The 14,685-nt window shown below is 45.0% G+C and overlaps 1 protein-coding gene across 12 annotated transcripts in view; it reads right to left on the reverse strand.

Moving 5' to 3' along the window:
• madd (MAP-kinase activating death domain) overlaps positions 1–14,685 on the reverse strand; it is a 98,876-nt gene that overhangs the window by 51,067 nt on the left and 33,124 nt on the right. For 7 of the 12 annotated variants that reach the window (XM_063188771.1, XM_063188774.1, XM_063188769.1 and 4 more), the window contains exons 6-14: positions 13,115–13,246; positions 11,476–11,589; positions 10,700–10,780; positions 7,564–7,620; positions 5,933–6,105; positions 4,541–4,776; positions 2,133–2,292; positions 1,206–1,303; positions 96–301 (exon numbers count right to left, since the gene is read on the reverse strand). In XM_063188771.1, coding sequence (XP_063044841.1) covers positions 96–301; positions 1,206–1,303; positions 2,133–2,292; positions 4,541–4,776; positions 5,933–6,105; positions 7,564–7,620; positions 10,700–10,780; positions 11,476–11,589; positions 13,115–13,246 — 1,257 coding nt within the window. The remainder of the gene's footprint in view (positions 1–95; positions 302–1,205; positions 1,304–2,132; positions 2,293–4,540; positions 4,777–5,932; positions 6,106–7,563; positions 7,621–10,699; positions 10,781–11,475; positions 11,590–13,114; positions 13,247–14,685) is intronic. The other 5 variants (XM_063188773.1, XM_063188772.1, XM_063188767.1 and 2 more) reach the window with 3 other exon arrangements.

Here is a 14,685-nt window from a genome sequence, read left to right on the forward strand (position 1 = left end):
TAGTACGAGTTCTTTTTAGATGTATTAGGAATATTAGAAATATTAACAGTTGTATTAATAGTAGTAATAGTTGGTGTTGTTGGTGTGGTACTAACATTGTTGACCCCCTGTATGATGGTGCTGGGGCTGGAGCTGGCCGTGGTGCTGGAGCTGGAGCGGAGTGGCTGGCCCTCGGCTGCCTCCGGGGGGACCTCTGCCTCGGGCACGGCCTCGCCGCCCTCCCCCTTGTACTCCTGGAATTCATGGAACTCCACCTCACTGGCGTCACCCAGCGCTGCGTGGCCCAGTGGGTCCACATCTCCTTGAGGATACGCAAAGGAGAAAGTCGCTTTTGTTAATCATTTTGGATAAGAGAGTCTGTTATAATGTAAAATAGCGTAGACTGTAATAATGAGCACCGTTGCGCCAAAGGAACGCTAAAATAGTCATTGAAAAATACTACAAAACTTTAGGTGAAAACAGTTGAAAGTGAACGCTATTATCCCAAGAAGGAGATTCATGTGGTCAAAAGAGCAGACTGGCAATTGGACAGAACATACAACTACAACATGCCCTATAAAAAAAAGTATTAGTTAGTCAGTGCATTGAGTACAATAGGTACCGTCAGTATTACAGTCAGATCCAGCCAAATACCCATTTTCAAAGACAAAATGTCAAAACTTTCCCAGTTGTGTTTTTCATCATGCCAGAATGAACTTTCCATGACTCACTTCAATGCCAACCTGCTTTTGCTCACAATTGCGTATTGCAAGCCACAGATCAAAGCAAATCATAACATTTGCATTCTCAAATATACTCTCTCACTGCCATCTCCGACCATTTTATACGACTGGTTACCACAATGGTTGGAAGCGGTAAAGAGCATGATCCAATATTATGACAGATAAAAACCCATCATTAACACAAACCATATGTGGCGGCACTTCATTTTGCTCTTAATGTCAAGACATTTCCAAAATGTTTAATAAATTGCACTGAAATTACATGATTTTTCCAGGCATGGAAAACCGGCGTTTATAGACAATATCATTTTAATGCCTCTTTTTAAACCTTGACTTTAACACACTTTCCATGACACTACAGTACAATAAACTACGCTGTTAGATAGCATCAGTCATTACAAAATGGATGATAAACGATTACAAGATGGGGACGCAGATGTGAGTGACATGTTGCTGCATCAGCAGCACCGCAATGTGTCTTACTTGGAGTGTCCCCCTGAATGTCCCCTTTGATCATCTCGTTGACAAAGTCCCCAAGGGAGGAGTAGGATGAGCTGGAGTCATCATAGCCTTCACTGTCACTGCAAGAGACACAAACACGCACAAACACGCACAAACACACACACACACACACACACACACACACACGCACACGCACACGCACACGCACACAGATGCACAGACAGACACACACACACACAGACAGATGCACAGACAAACACGCACGCACATACACACATGCACGCACCCACACGCAGACAGACACACACACATACACACACATTACATTACATTGCATTTGGCAGACGCTTTATAACCACACACACACACACACACACACACACACACACACACACACACACACACACACACACACACACACACACACACACACACACACACACACACACACACACACACACACACACACACACACACACACACACACACACACACACTAGAGGTAGTGAAAGGATTGGTCACCACTCCAGGAGACAATTGTGGAAGAATCACTGTAACAGTGCTGCGTCATAAACCCTGTTCTGTTGCTCATTATTTTCCCATTATGGCTCATGTTGTTTTGATTAATGCTTAGCATGGATTGTGTGTGAGTGTGTGCGTGTGTGTGTGTGTGTATGTGTGTGTGTGTGTGTGTTTGCGTGTGTGTGTGTGTGTGTGTGTGTGTGTGTGTGTGTGAGTGTGTGCGTGTGTGTGTGTGTGTATGTGTGTGTGTGTGTGTGTTTGCGTGTGTGTGTGTGTGGTTGGTCCCCAAAGCCAGATGGGTGGCAGGTGTATGTGGGTGTGTGTATGTTCATGTCACACTGTGTGTGTGTGTGTGTGTGTGTGTGTGTGTGTGTGTGTGTGTGTGTGTGTGTGTGTGTGTGTGTGTGTGTGTGTGTGTGTGTGTACCTGTCGTCGGTGGGGTCTGAGTCGTTGGTGTCCTCCTCCAGCGGTCCGCTTATGGCCTCGGCCAGCTGTGAGGAGCCGTCGTACACGCGGTAGAAGACCGGCTGCAGCTGATGGGCATACCACTTGGGCTTATCCCCAATCAGAGACGGATCAAACACATCTGGAGAAAGAAGAAGAATAGGTGGAAGAGAGGAATTGAGGAGGTGGAGAGAGAGGAGAGGAGGGGAGGAGAGAGAAAGAGAAGGAGGGAGAGAGATACATTAAAATAAATAGAGGAAGTGTGTGTGTGTGTGTGTGTGTGTTTGTGTGTGTGTGTGTGTGTGTGTGTGTGTGTGTGTGTGTGTGTGTGTGTGTGTGTGTGTGTGTGTGTGTGTGTGTGTGTGTGTGTGTGTGTGTGTGAGAGAGAGAGAGAGAGAGAGAGAGAGAGAGAGAGAGAGAGAGAGAGAGAGAGAGAGAGAGAGAGAGAAAGAAAGAAAGAAAGAAAGAAAGAAAGAAAGAAAGAAAGAAAGAAAGAAAGAAAGAACGAAAGAAAGAGAGAAAAGAGAGGCAGATGGTGAGAAGGGCAATTCCTGACACAGGGCGCACCACTTCCCACATGCTTCTTACACCAAAGAAACTCAAAAGGAACAAACTAGCAGCTGCCACACCCACACTACAGCCTGTCAGAATTATGACTTGATGAAACCAATGGCAACAGCATACAGTAAAGTAACTCATAGGAAAATATACTCAAGTTAGAACTATATACCGGGATTCCCAAGATCAAGGTGAAATAGTGATTCATCATTTATTTCAGGATTCAGGATTTATCATGCTGCAGGTAACCCATGTTACAACTCAGACAAGGCAGAGTTGTATTCGTCGTATTACATTTTGAAAAACACATTGCAAAATACAATCTGACATTGCTTTGGGTCCATAAGGAAAAACAATCCAATTTCCGGCGGGCCGTTTCTCAGACAGGCTATTTCTTTCTAAATAAATAACAACTAGCAGCTGCACATACGTGCAGGCTTGCTGAGCTCTGTGAGTGCTGATTAGTTCAAATGAATGGACATCACTGCAGTTGTTGACATGTACCTGTGATATAACCCATTCAACTCAGTCCACGCAAATTCAATGAAGGCTCACATGCTTACACCTCAAAATATTATGAAAATATTACTACGTGTTCCTTAGATACCCAGGAAATATGACTGGAATATTTTATTTGCTTTATGTGAAGGTCTTTCCGTTCCAAGTTACAAACGGTTTTATAGGGATAGGGGGGTTTTGATTTTATTCAGCTTCCATTTTCTGTCCAGTTTGTGCAGCTCTAAATCCACAAAGTCATCAACTGTACAACAGAGTTGAATGAACCTCTTGTGCAATATGCCCTCCTTGTATAGCATCACTCCATTGCCTTCAATATACATGTACAGTCCTGTATGGAAGTTCCTGATGCAGTATTGACTTATTCTATGGATTGCATGAGGAGGAGGATATTATTCCCTCAGATACAGTATACCCCAGTGGATGAGCCCTAAGTAGCATGCTGTATGAGATTGAGCCCTTGCTACTAAGTATCGTCTGGAAGCCAGAGAGCCTGGATAATAATAATAATAACACCTAGAATCTCTGTGGAAGCCCTAACTATCTACCCAATCTCATCACACCCTAGCAGCATGCTGTATGGGATTGATGCCTTACTGTTGTGTTGTGTAACAACGGCCTTACTGTTGTGTGTGCAAGGCCAGGTTGCTGGCGTTGAGTGCCCACTCCCCATAGCACTCCACATCCCACTTTTACAACAACCACACCAAATTCTAACAGTGCAATAAAATTCCCATATTCCCTCGTCATTACACTGTGGCCTAACAGCGCCCCGAAAGAGATTGAGCCCTTACTATGATGAATCCTCTGAAACCCTAAAGCCGGGCTATCGGGACCAATTCTCGACTGAAAACCCCCCTTACCACAAACGGTGGAGTGGCGCAAAGAGACGGTGGAGTGGCGCAAAGAGACGCCGGTCCGCAAATCGTAGATATCAAGCACTGTTTGATATTTACAACTGGAAATGGAACGTTGGGCTCTCTGTGTTTACGATCGGGGATACGATTGACAGATGCGATTCCGACGTAAAAATGGGACACGATTTTTAAGTGTAGTTTGACCCCGGCTTAAGAGATACCAGCATCCTATGTGTGGGAGGGTACAGTAGGCCCTGCCGTGGCCTAGCGGTAGGGCACTGGGTCACTACGCCGGCAGCCCGGGTTCGATTCCAGCCCGGGTCATTTGCCGATCCTTCCCCATCTCTCTTCCCACACTCACTTCCTGTCATAATCTCCACTTTCCTATCAATAAAGGCACAAAAGCCCCTAAAATATATATTTTTAAAAAATATGTGGGAGGGTTGGGCGATGCCTTACTGTTGTGTATCCTCTGGAATGCCAGGTTGGTGGGGTTGAGAGCCCACTCCCCGTAGTACTCCACGGCCTGTGTGTGCGAGAGTTTGTCGGCGAAGCCGGAGCGGCGCGGCCGCGAGGCTAGGAAGGAGGTGGCCTGGAACGCCACCACGGGCCGCGGGAAGAGACGCAGCGTACGCGTGTGCATCTGGAACCCTTGCAGCACGTTCGGAGAGTTGAAGAACCTCACCATGGCAACCCTGAGTGGAGCGAGGGAAGGAGATGGGTGGGGGGGAGAGAGAGAGGGCAGATGATGATTAAGTGAAGCACTCCAAGAAAATTACTGAATGCGAACAGTTTTATAAAATGTTCACGAAGAGAGAGAGAGAGAGAGAGAGAGAGAGAGAGAGAGAGAGAGAGAGAGAGAGAGAGAGAGAGAGAGAGAGAGAGAGAGAGAGAGAACTGAAATGGAAAAATTAACATCATTCTCTGGACAAATGCTAAGGCCAAATGGGCTGAATTAGATGTGGGTCAAACGTGGACACAGCGGGATACTGATTAAAGATGTATTTTTCTGAGAGCCTCTAATGGCAGGAACATTAAAGGCAATTGTGCGGAACATTCACACACACTTCAGAGAGCGTGTGAGGGGAAAAAGCGTTATTAATCACCATATCTAACAGTTGCCATCTTGCCCATAAAAACGTTGGAAAAAGAGACATAAAAGCTCCCTTCGCAACAAGGGCTAAATCAAAAACAGCTATTATGACAACGTGCGTCGACTTTGAAAAACAACATGCGAGTGTAACCAATAAATGGAGAAGGATGTTTATTTTTAGACTGCTTTTATCCACTCTGACATCTAATTACATATGATTATACTGCATTTTATGATTGAAATGACTCGAATTCTCATCATTAGGATTTCTAAGAAACCATCATTCACTTGTTGGTGTCAACAGCCTTTAAGACTTTACATTTTCAGCATCACAGTCCACATACCATCGCTAACAGTACCCTCACTGTTACTTGGCCTGCATATACTGGTATGTACCTGGTCCGCCTTTGTCAATATGTGTGCATAAACACGTGTTATAAGTGTGGTGTAAAAATAGATAAATGTCAGTAAGAATACAAGTAAGGCAATGAAGACTAAAAGCTTTCTGAGTCTTGTCTGGAGACAATTTACTCAGTACCTTTCCTCTGCATATGCAATACTGTATATACCTTGCTTATTTTCTCTTTTTCAAATCAGTTTGGATAAACTGAAGTGTAAATAAAATAAACAAATAATAAAATAAATAAAGTAATGCAAATGTACAGTATGTGAATGAAGTACATTTTCGTGAAAAAGTTTTGTGTTCCTTAGCATAGGTAAATGAAATAAATAAAGACAGTTTTATTGATGATCCTTGCCTGGTGGCCACGTCCACAGAGTCGACGTCGTTGCCGTAGATGAGGGGGTTGAACTCGGTGGAGGAGGGCGAGGCCTTGTCCCTGCCCGGGGGCAGCAGAGGCAGCTCCTGACCCTCCTGGAACTTCTCCAGGTTCAGGATGGGCTGCGTATTCAGGCTCATGCTGGCCAGGGCCTGGGACCAGGCAGAGGGATGGATGGATGGACGGACGGACGGACGGAGTGATGGGCCAACGGATGGAGTGATGGACCATCAAAGGTGGAGGAGGAAGGAAGAAAGAAGGAAGTTGTGTTAGACTTTGAAGTTGTCCGTGCTGCTGCTGTTTTGGGGGGGGGGGGGAGGGGTAGGGTAGGGTGGGTTAGGATAAGATCAGAGGGGATTTGGGGAACTGACAATGACTCAGCTGCACAGTCACCTTAGCCATCAGCTTCAGCTTGGTGGCATCCCGCCAGGTAGCCTGACTAGGCTATAGGACCCTGTGTTGCCTGACTACAGAGCCCCTGCTGACAGCTCCCAGCACCCAGAGCAAGTGGACAGGCCAGATAAGCAGCAATCACTATACTTATTGTGCTGGATTAAGGCATTCTGAGTGACTTGGCTGGCTGGCTGGCAGGGTGAATGCCTTCTCTGTGCACGTGGTCACACACTTTTTAGTTTGCACAAGCACTTGCCTAAAAATAAGCTGGGGACACATTAATATATACATTATTCATAAATATTCAGCAATATTTATTTGTGTTAGCTTATCTTTAAAAAAAAATGTGTTCCTTTTGTTATAACTGGTAACAGTAATGTGCTGCACGTGCAGTTTGCCAGAGCTGAACGGTGAGTGCAGACACGCGCGTGGCTGTCCTGGTGCAGGCTAATGCCTGAAGTGAGAGTGCACTGCCGAGGATTTAGGGGTCAGAGGGAGTGTCTGAAAGTAGATAGGAGAGAGAGAGAGAGAGAGAGAGAGAGAGAGAGAGAGAGGGAGAGAGAGAGAGAGAGAGAGAGAGAGAGAGAGAGAGAGAGGGAGAGAGAGAGGAAGAGGAAGAGAGAGGAGAAGGGATTGGTTTGGGGGGAGGGGGGAGGGTGGGGTTGGGTCAGGAGAGGATTCACCACACAAGCCGTTTAAAGAAGCACTCTGCAAACGCTGGAAACCTCTGGTTAATGATTCACTTAGCGCAGCAACAGCTAATTCGCTCAAGTCAGTCTGCTCACGGGCACGTAGCAACAACGCAACAGCTTGGACATTTTTAAAGCAAGACCATTTACTCGTAAAATTTAATGCCTGTATTACATCTAATGAATGATTTGTTTTTAAAACATTTTTTTAAGCACGACAATTATGGTAAATGCGCACACATTCAGAGATCATGCTTTAGCCAAACTTCAGCAACTGTGTGAGTGGGTGTTGGAAGACATTTTTTTTTAGTTTTGCTGCAAGGCTATTATGGGCATCTCAATCTGTTGGACACAGGTGGGGGCACACAGGAAAATGAAGAGCAGGCAATCTGAGAAGAGACAGAAGGAGGGGGTAGGGTGGGGTGAGGGGGGTATCGTGCAGTTCGCATGGCAACATTCCAAGGCAAAGGGAAAGAGATCGAGCAAATTAGGAGTTGTGCGTTTTTTTTTTTTAAAGGGTTTTGGAACCTTGGAGTCGGAGGCGAAGATCTGCTTTTGGGTGATGGCAGTCAACCTAACCAGACACTGGGGAGGAGGGAGGAGGGACACAAGAGAAAATGGTACGGGGAGGGGGGAGGGAGGGGGGGAATAAGGTCACTTGACAGCAAACAGGAGCCAATCACTTTGGTGTCAGGATTGGAACCAAAAATGTGACAAAGGGACAGACACAGACACATTACACACAGAGACAGGATGTGAGGGAAAGTGTACGAGTGCGAGAATGAGAGAGAGACAGAGAGTACAGAAGGAGGAAGAGTGTGTGTGTGTGTGTGAGACAGTGCGTGAGTGTGTGTAAGTGAAGTGAATGTGGGTGAGTGTGTGTAAGTGTGAGAGTGTGGGTGAGTGTGTGTAAGTGTGAGAGTGTGGGTGAGTGTGTGTAAGTGTGAGAGTGTCGGTGAGTGTGTGTAAGTGTGAGAGTGTGGGTGAGTGTGTGTAAGTGCGAGAGTGTGGGTGAGTGTGTGTAAATGTGAGTGTGAGTGTGAGTGGAAATGAGTCATACACAACATGAACTAACAGGTAGACAAAAAGACAATAAACATGAGGTAGACTGAGACAGACAAGAGAACAAAAAGATGCTCAATGCAGAGCAGGTTTCACAAAGGCAGTGAAGACAGACAGACAGACAGACAGACAGACAGACAGACAGACAGACAGACAGACAGACAGACAGACAGACAGACAGACAGACAGACAGACAGACAGACAGACGCCACTCCCAAAAGACAAAGAGGTGACACTGATGAAGGCAAATAGACACACACAAAGACAGAAATACACCAAAAGGAGTCCCATTTAAAATACAATGCGTGGAACTAGTAAAGACACACAGAGTCACACTCAGACAAAAATAGACCAATAATAGCCAGCCTGATGTGTGGGGGGAAAAAAGACAACACTATCCATGGTGTGCCTCTAGGACAACCAGTGGGGGTGTACACAGTATGGAGAGGGTGGTGGAGGTTGAACACAGAGGCAGGCAGAGTTGTATAAACTAGAAGTAGAATTACTCAACAAATGATGATATGTATGATATTACATTGTACATTGTTGTTGTTACAACTTTCAATTACATCTGGCAGAGTACTTCTACTTCTACTTTGTACAACTCTGGAGACAGTGGTTTACAACTATACGCAGGGCAGGCGGCCATTATGGGCCACATTCGTCATGGAGCGAAAACAAGGAAATCGATACAGTGCACAGCTGTATGCAAATGACAAATTCCTAGACAGAATGCGTTTTGATTTTTTCAGTGGGCATGCATCAATTTGACGAAATTTCATCATTTTGGCCCCATTACGAATGCAGCTTTTATTTCCACCGCTACTGCTCTAAAAGGTGTCCAGCAAGGGAGAGATGACCCACAATGCACTGCTTCCATCTCCCCCGTCGCTAAAGTCACATTTCAGCGCTAATGTCTCACTGCAGGCTCGCTATTTATAGACCCGACAGAGGGCGAGCGAGAGAGAGAGAGAGAGAGAGAGAGAGAGAGAGAGAGACAGAGGGAGTGTGTGTGTGTGTGTGTGTGAGAGAGAGAGAGACCTAGAGAGGGAAGGAGAGAGGGAGAGGGCGAGAGAGAGAAGCAGCAGCAGCAGATGCTGAGGATGGCAAGTCAACGGTGCTGCAAATCACTGCTGTAGGGTCCTTCTAGAGACTCATAAGTCAGTGTGTGAGGCCATTTGCATTACCTGTGCAGGAGCCCATTTGCATTACATATGCATTACCTTCAGTGAGTCACTCACTAACTCACACCCTCGCTCACAACAATCTGAGTGAAGACCAATGTGGCATAGCTACGTATGCTGGGGTGAATTTACTGAAGGTGAGTTGGATCAGACACAATGACACTCTCTTATCTATGGTTAGGGCACACACAATCACACACACACACACAAACGCACAGCGATTCCGGGTCAGGGAAACTACTGTGTAGTCTATCTATACACAGCACTAGAGGGTTGGGAGCTTAGGAGACACACACGTTAACAACTAAGTCTATTGGACTGATTCAGAGGCTGTTCATAGTTAACAGAAATGACGTAAATAATCGTAAAATGTTTATACTGTCCAGTCATTTCCCATCCCTTCTTAGAGCCTTTGACATAGAATGGCTGAAAATAATTCCAAACAAAAATATTCAGTCACAACAAATTCGAGAAAAACTATCTTGATAATATTCAGACATACAAAAAAAAGCTGTGGTTGAGCATGTACAGTCTCTGAATCAGTCTTTGATTTCACACACATTGTTACTGTGGTTCTTATCCTTGGGGACAACTAAGGATTAGTCAACACGATCTACAGTCAGGACTGGGGTCCAGCACTGCTGATCACACTTGTGATTTTTACCTTCATGAGCTAGAATGTGAAAAAAGACAAAAAAGAAGGGAGACAAAAACTTATTATAGTTAGGGCAAATGGGCAACAAAATGATACAAGCACTGTTGTACATCTGGCCGAGAAATAATCTTGGCTTGCTTTCTTCCATGCTGCCCTGGAGCAGGGGAAATATAAAAAACTAATAATACATCCTCTTGACAGATGAAAAAAAGGTGTTCCACTGTCAAAAAAAATATATATATAAAAAAGCAGGGCGTGTGGATTTTTCACTCATGGCGTGCGTGCAACAATGCTTAATAGGTCAGTGGGAGCTTGCATTGTGCCAAATCATCTGCTGCTGATCAAACGTTGGTGAAATGTCAGTGGCACACAGGGCCTCAGCTCTTCAACATTAGCCTCAAATGACACGCCTCTCATCTCAAAGATGCCATCATCACCTACAATATTATCAGCACAAACTGACTGTCGGGTGACGAGAGGCACACACAAAAGCGGCAGCGGAGAGATAGAGAGAGATAGGAGAGAAAGCGAGTAGAGTGAGTGAGTTAAGGACAAGAGAGAGAGTGAGTAAAAGAGAGAAAGAACGAGAGGGAGCAAATAAGAGCAGAGATTCAGAGAGTGATAAAGGGAGACTAAAATAAAGGTTGAGAAGAGAAGAGAAGAGAAGAGGAGAAGAGAAGAGAAGAGAAGAGAAGAGAAGAGAAGAGAAGAGAAGAGAAGAGAAGGGAAGAGAAGAGAAGAGAAGAGCCACGGGCTGCTTTACCTGTTTCAGGTGTTTCTTGAGCTCAGATGATTCTGGCTCAGGTAGAGGAGGGAGCAGCTCAGCATTGGTCGGCCTGATGACCTGCACACATGCACAGACACACACAGGGGCGCACGCACACGCACACGCACACGCACACGCACACGCACACGCACACGCACACGCACACGCACACGCACACGCACACGCACACGCACACGCACACGCACACGCACACACACACACACACACACACACACACACACACACATACTTACAACTGGCTTCAACTCTGGGTAGGTCAGCTGAGCCAATAGTTTAGCTGATTGCTTTACGATGTGCTTACATTTTTTGTGCTTATACATAAAGTATATCACAGTGCGGCCCATTCATTGAACACACAGCACATAATCAAAAACAACACCTCGAAGTTGGGCATGTATAATACGTATGAATAATTGAGAATCACACTATAGTTAACACGGTTCAGAAACATGTAAAGCAAATCAGAAAATCCGACTTAAATTAAGATGGTTAATCCACATACAGTACATATTTCCTAGGAACAAAGACTCATGCACAGCATGCATTGTACTAGCCAACTCTTACATACAGTAGTCCTTGTTCCCATAATCATAACCACCTTTTTATCAACAAAGTAATTACAGTGGTTACAGTATATTACACAACAAAAGTGAATCGAGCAGACTCAACTATCCATGTATCCAACACATAGACATGTGGTAGTGCACGAGTGATCAATACAATTCAACACGGGCGTGAAACGGGACACAAACCTTGTTGCAGTCAAGATCAATCAGCCACACATCGTCCGGTATTTTGAACTCGGCCTTGTAGAGGAAGAAGCTGGCAGGTACACCGATAATGTAAGGGGTAGGGGCCAGGAGAAGCTGTGTGGGCAAGAAGAACACAAGACATTACATTACATTACACTTAGCTGACGCTTTTATTCAAAGAGACTGACAGTTACTTCAGGGTCAAGGTAAGGAGGGAACTCAAAGGGTGCATCCCAATATGCGTCCTTGCTTCCTCCACTTGTGCTTGTGGCCTCGCCCCGCCTCCTGGCCCCTCCTCCGTGGAGAAAACAATAAAGTTTCCCAGCTGTCAGCCTAGCCAAAATAATTTTTGGTGGACTATTCTTCATTCATCATCCAGTTTGCAAATGAGAAAAAGACTTTACAATTGCGCTTTTGCAAGATATCGAATTCATTTTCCGTTGTCAGTGACATCATCATGAGATCACAAGCAGGCAAGTGAGCAAGGGAGGAGGGAAGTCGGCATATTGGACTCCACTCAAAGCGTCATCCAACTAGCTGGGGCAGCACAGTAGAACAATGCCAATGAAATGTAGGAGTTGGAGCACACCTCCATTCTCCTCCATTTTCTTGTCTATTTGGTACAAAACTGGTAATTATTTAAATGTACATTTATGTACAATTATTTACGGTTATTAAAGGGTATTATTTATAGTCCTTGGAGCAATCTGGGGTTAGGAGCCTTGCTCAATGGCACATCAGCCATGGATACATGTGCAAGAGGCCAGACACATTCTTCCTGCTGATAAGGTTGGGATTCAAACACTCCGAAGACCGAGTACTCTGCCACGCGATCACGTCTGCCCCGTGGACACAGAACACATTTTACAAATTCGGCACTGCACTGACCGGCATCATCATTCAACCTCCCAAATAAACAACATGGGTGGACATCGTTGCTGAGGAAACTAAACAAAACTGCAAAGTGTATGGCCAACAACACATTCGTCATGTTTGTCAGCGCCCAGATTGAATATGGATTATGCCACTCGGGCGCTTATTAGAGCACGGGCGCGACAGATTGCTCTGGCAGAATGCCTTGCCCAGTGGAATGCGGGCAAGTATAAATGTAAATCCCAACGCACATTCATCTCCATTGCCTTTCATTACCTTGCAAAACCAAGCATGCCTCATTTATTCAGCTGTGGCAACAAAGTACATTGTAAAATGAGAAATGGGGAAGATTGGTGTGTTTGTGTGTGCATGTGTGTGTGTGTGTGTGTTTGTGTCCTACTTGTTTAGCCGAGGCCATATAGGCCCAAGTGGGTGGCTACAGTGCATTAGAAAGGAGAGGAGGGGAAACAGTGTGTGTGTGTGTGTGCATGTGTACCTATGTGTGTAGGCGTGCATGTGTACCTACATGTATGTGTGTATGAAGGTGTGTGTATGGATGTGTGTGTGTGTGTGTGTGTTGTACTTGTTCTGTTTCAAGGCCATATATGCGCACAGTTGTGGCCACAGTGCATTGGAAGCGAGAGGATGGAAAACAGTCAGTGTGCGCATATGTATCTGTGCATGTGTGCATGTGTGTGCATGTGTGTGTGTGTGTGTGTGCATGTGTGTGTATAAATGTCTGTTTCTGTGTGTGCTGTTTGCGTACTTGTTCAGCGGAGGCCATGCATGTGGGCAGCAGGGGGATGACGGGGAACATGTACTCCAGAGGGTAGATCATGGCCACAAACGCCATCACGCTCATGGACAACGCGTTGTAGTCCCGTGACTGCAGCACCACCTGTGCAAGAGAAAGAGATCATTAGTGTTCAACAGAGTCCTTGTGCACAAGCCTTCAGCAATACAAGTGCAGGTGTGAGGCAGGAAAAGGTGCTCTAATTTAGCTCTAAGATGAAAGTTCAGAAAACACTGCACACTGCTTACTGTTTTTTTTTCTTTCTTATTTTTGTTTTATGGACCAAACTCGCTCCAAAAAATAACATAAGATAAAAAGACCATGGCTATAATGTGGTTATAATTCGTCTCAATTGTATGCTGTGCACTGTCCCTGTCAAATAAACATTTAACTAAACTAAACTAGACACTGCGACTGCACCACCAGCTGTGGAGGTGAACAGAACAACGGAGAGGAGCCATGTGGATGCCCATTACTGGAGTTGTTGCCTCAATACCCCTTCTTGTCCAATTTTCTATCATTACTACTACACTCCCAGATCTTGACTTCATGTTATGAGGATGACGGTTTTGTTTGTTTTTGTGTTTACCAAAAACCTAATAAAATGTTAATCACAAAAAAAAGCTATTTCCTCAGAAGCACAGTGAATGTAATGGTTATTATTGAGTGTAATGGTTTTACTGGCGACTGGAGAATAACTTGTGGAGGGATACAAAGCAAGCCGGGTGACGTGAGCATCCATTACGCAGTTAGTGCTTTTCCTCAAAGAACTGCAACACTGCTATGGACAAGCAGAGAATAACAACAGCTGTCTAGGTGTCAGACATCTAATGTGAAGTCTTCATGTAATCTAATGTGAAGTCATGCCATAGTAATTTGGACATCAGTTTTTTTCTCAAAGTACACACACTACACTAACACTGTGGTAGACACATAGAGAATAGTTACAGCTGTCCAGGTGTAGGAAATTGTAGTGTTCAGAGAGCAACAGTGCCGCTGCCATAATAATTTAGATGAAGAATTACCCTAACTAGAACCAGATGCAGCAAATGTGTTCAATCTGGCTCTGTTCAATACTGTATGTCCACTTAGTTTTAAGTACATTATTTAGTTTGTGAGTCACACTGGCTAATTTATTACCTCATACACTACAAAATGTTTCCGTTTCATTGACTTCATACTTAATGGTAACCTTTATTAGAAGTAGCATTTCCTTTCTGAATTGATTTTCCCTTCTCCAAAGGTGTGCAGAATAGCATTTTATTTCGCGCTGACAACGACCAAAACTGGGACGGAAACAATAGCAGTAGAGTCACCACCAGAGGGGCCACTCAGGGGAAAAGCCGTGACTTTGGGGCATCCATCTATACATTAGCACAGCGCTGCCCTCATCTCAAGGGTGTGTTTCAAGGCTCCTCTCTCTCTCCTGTTCTTCCCCTCTTGAATGTACACGCGCCCACTGTGATAGTGATGATGATCTCATTGAATGAGGATACTGCGCCAGTCAAGGTTATGGCCGACTGAAGCGGGAGAGCTTATGGAAC

The sequence above is a fragment of the Engraulis encrasicolus genome, chromosome 22 (genome assembly GCF_034702125.1).
Source record: "Engraulis encrasicolus isolate BLACKSEA-1 chromosome 22, IST_EnEncr_1.0, whole genome shotgun sequence".
In the NCBI taxonomy this organism is placed as follows: Eukaryota; Metazoa; Chordata; class Actinopteri; order Clupeiformes; family Engraulidae; genus Engraulis; species Engraulis encrasicolus.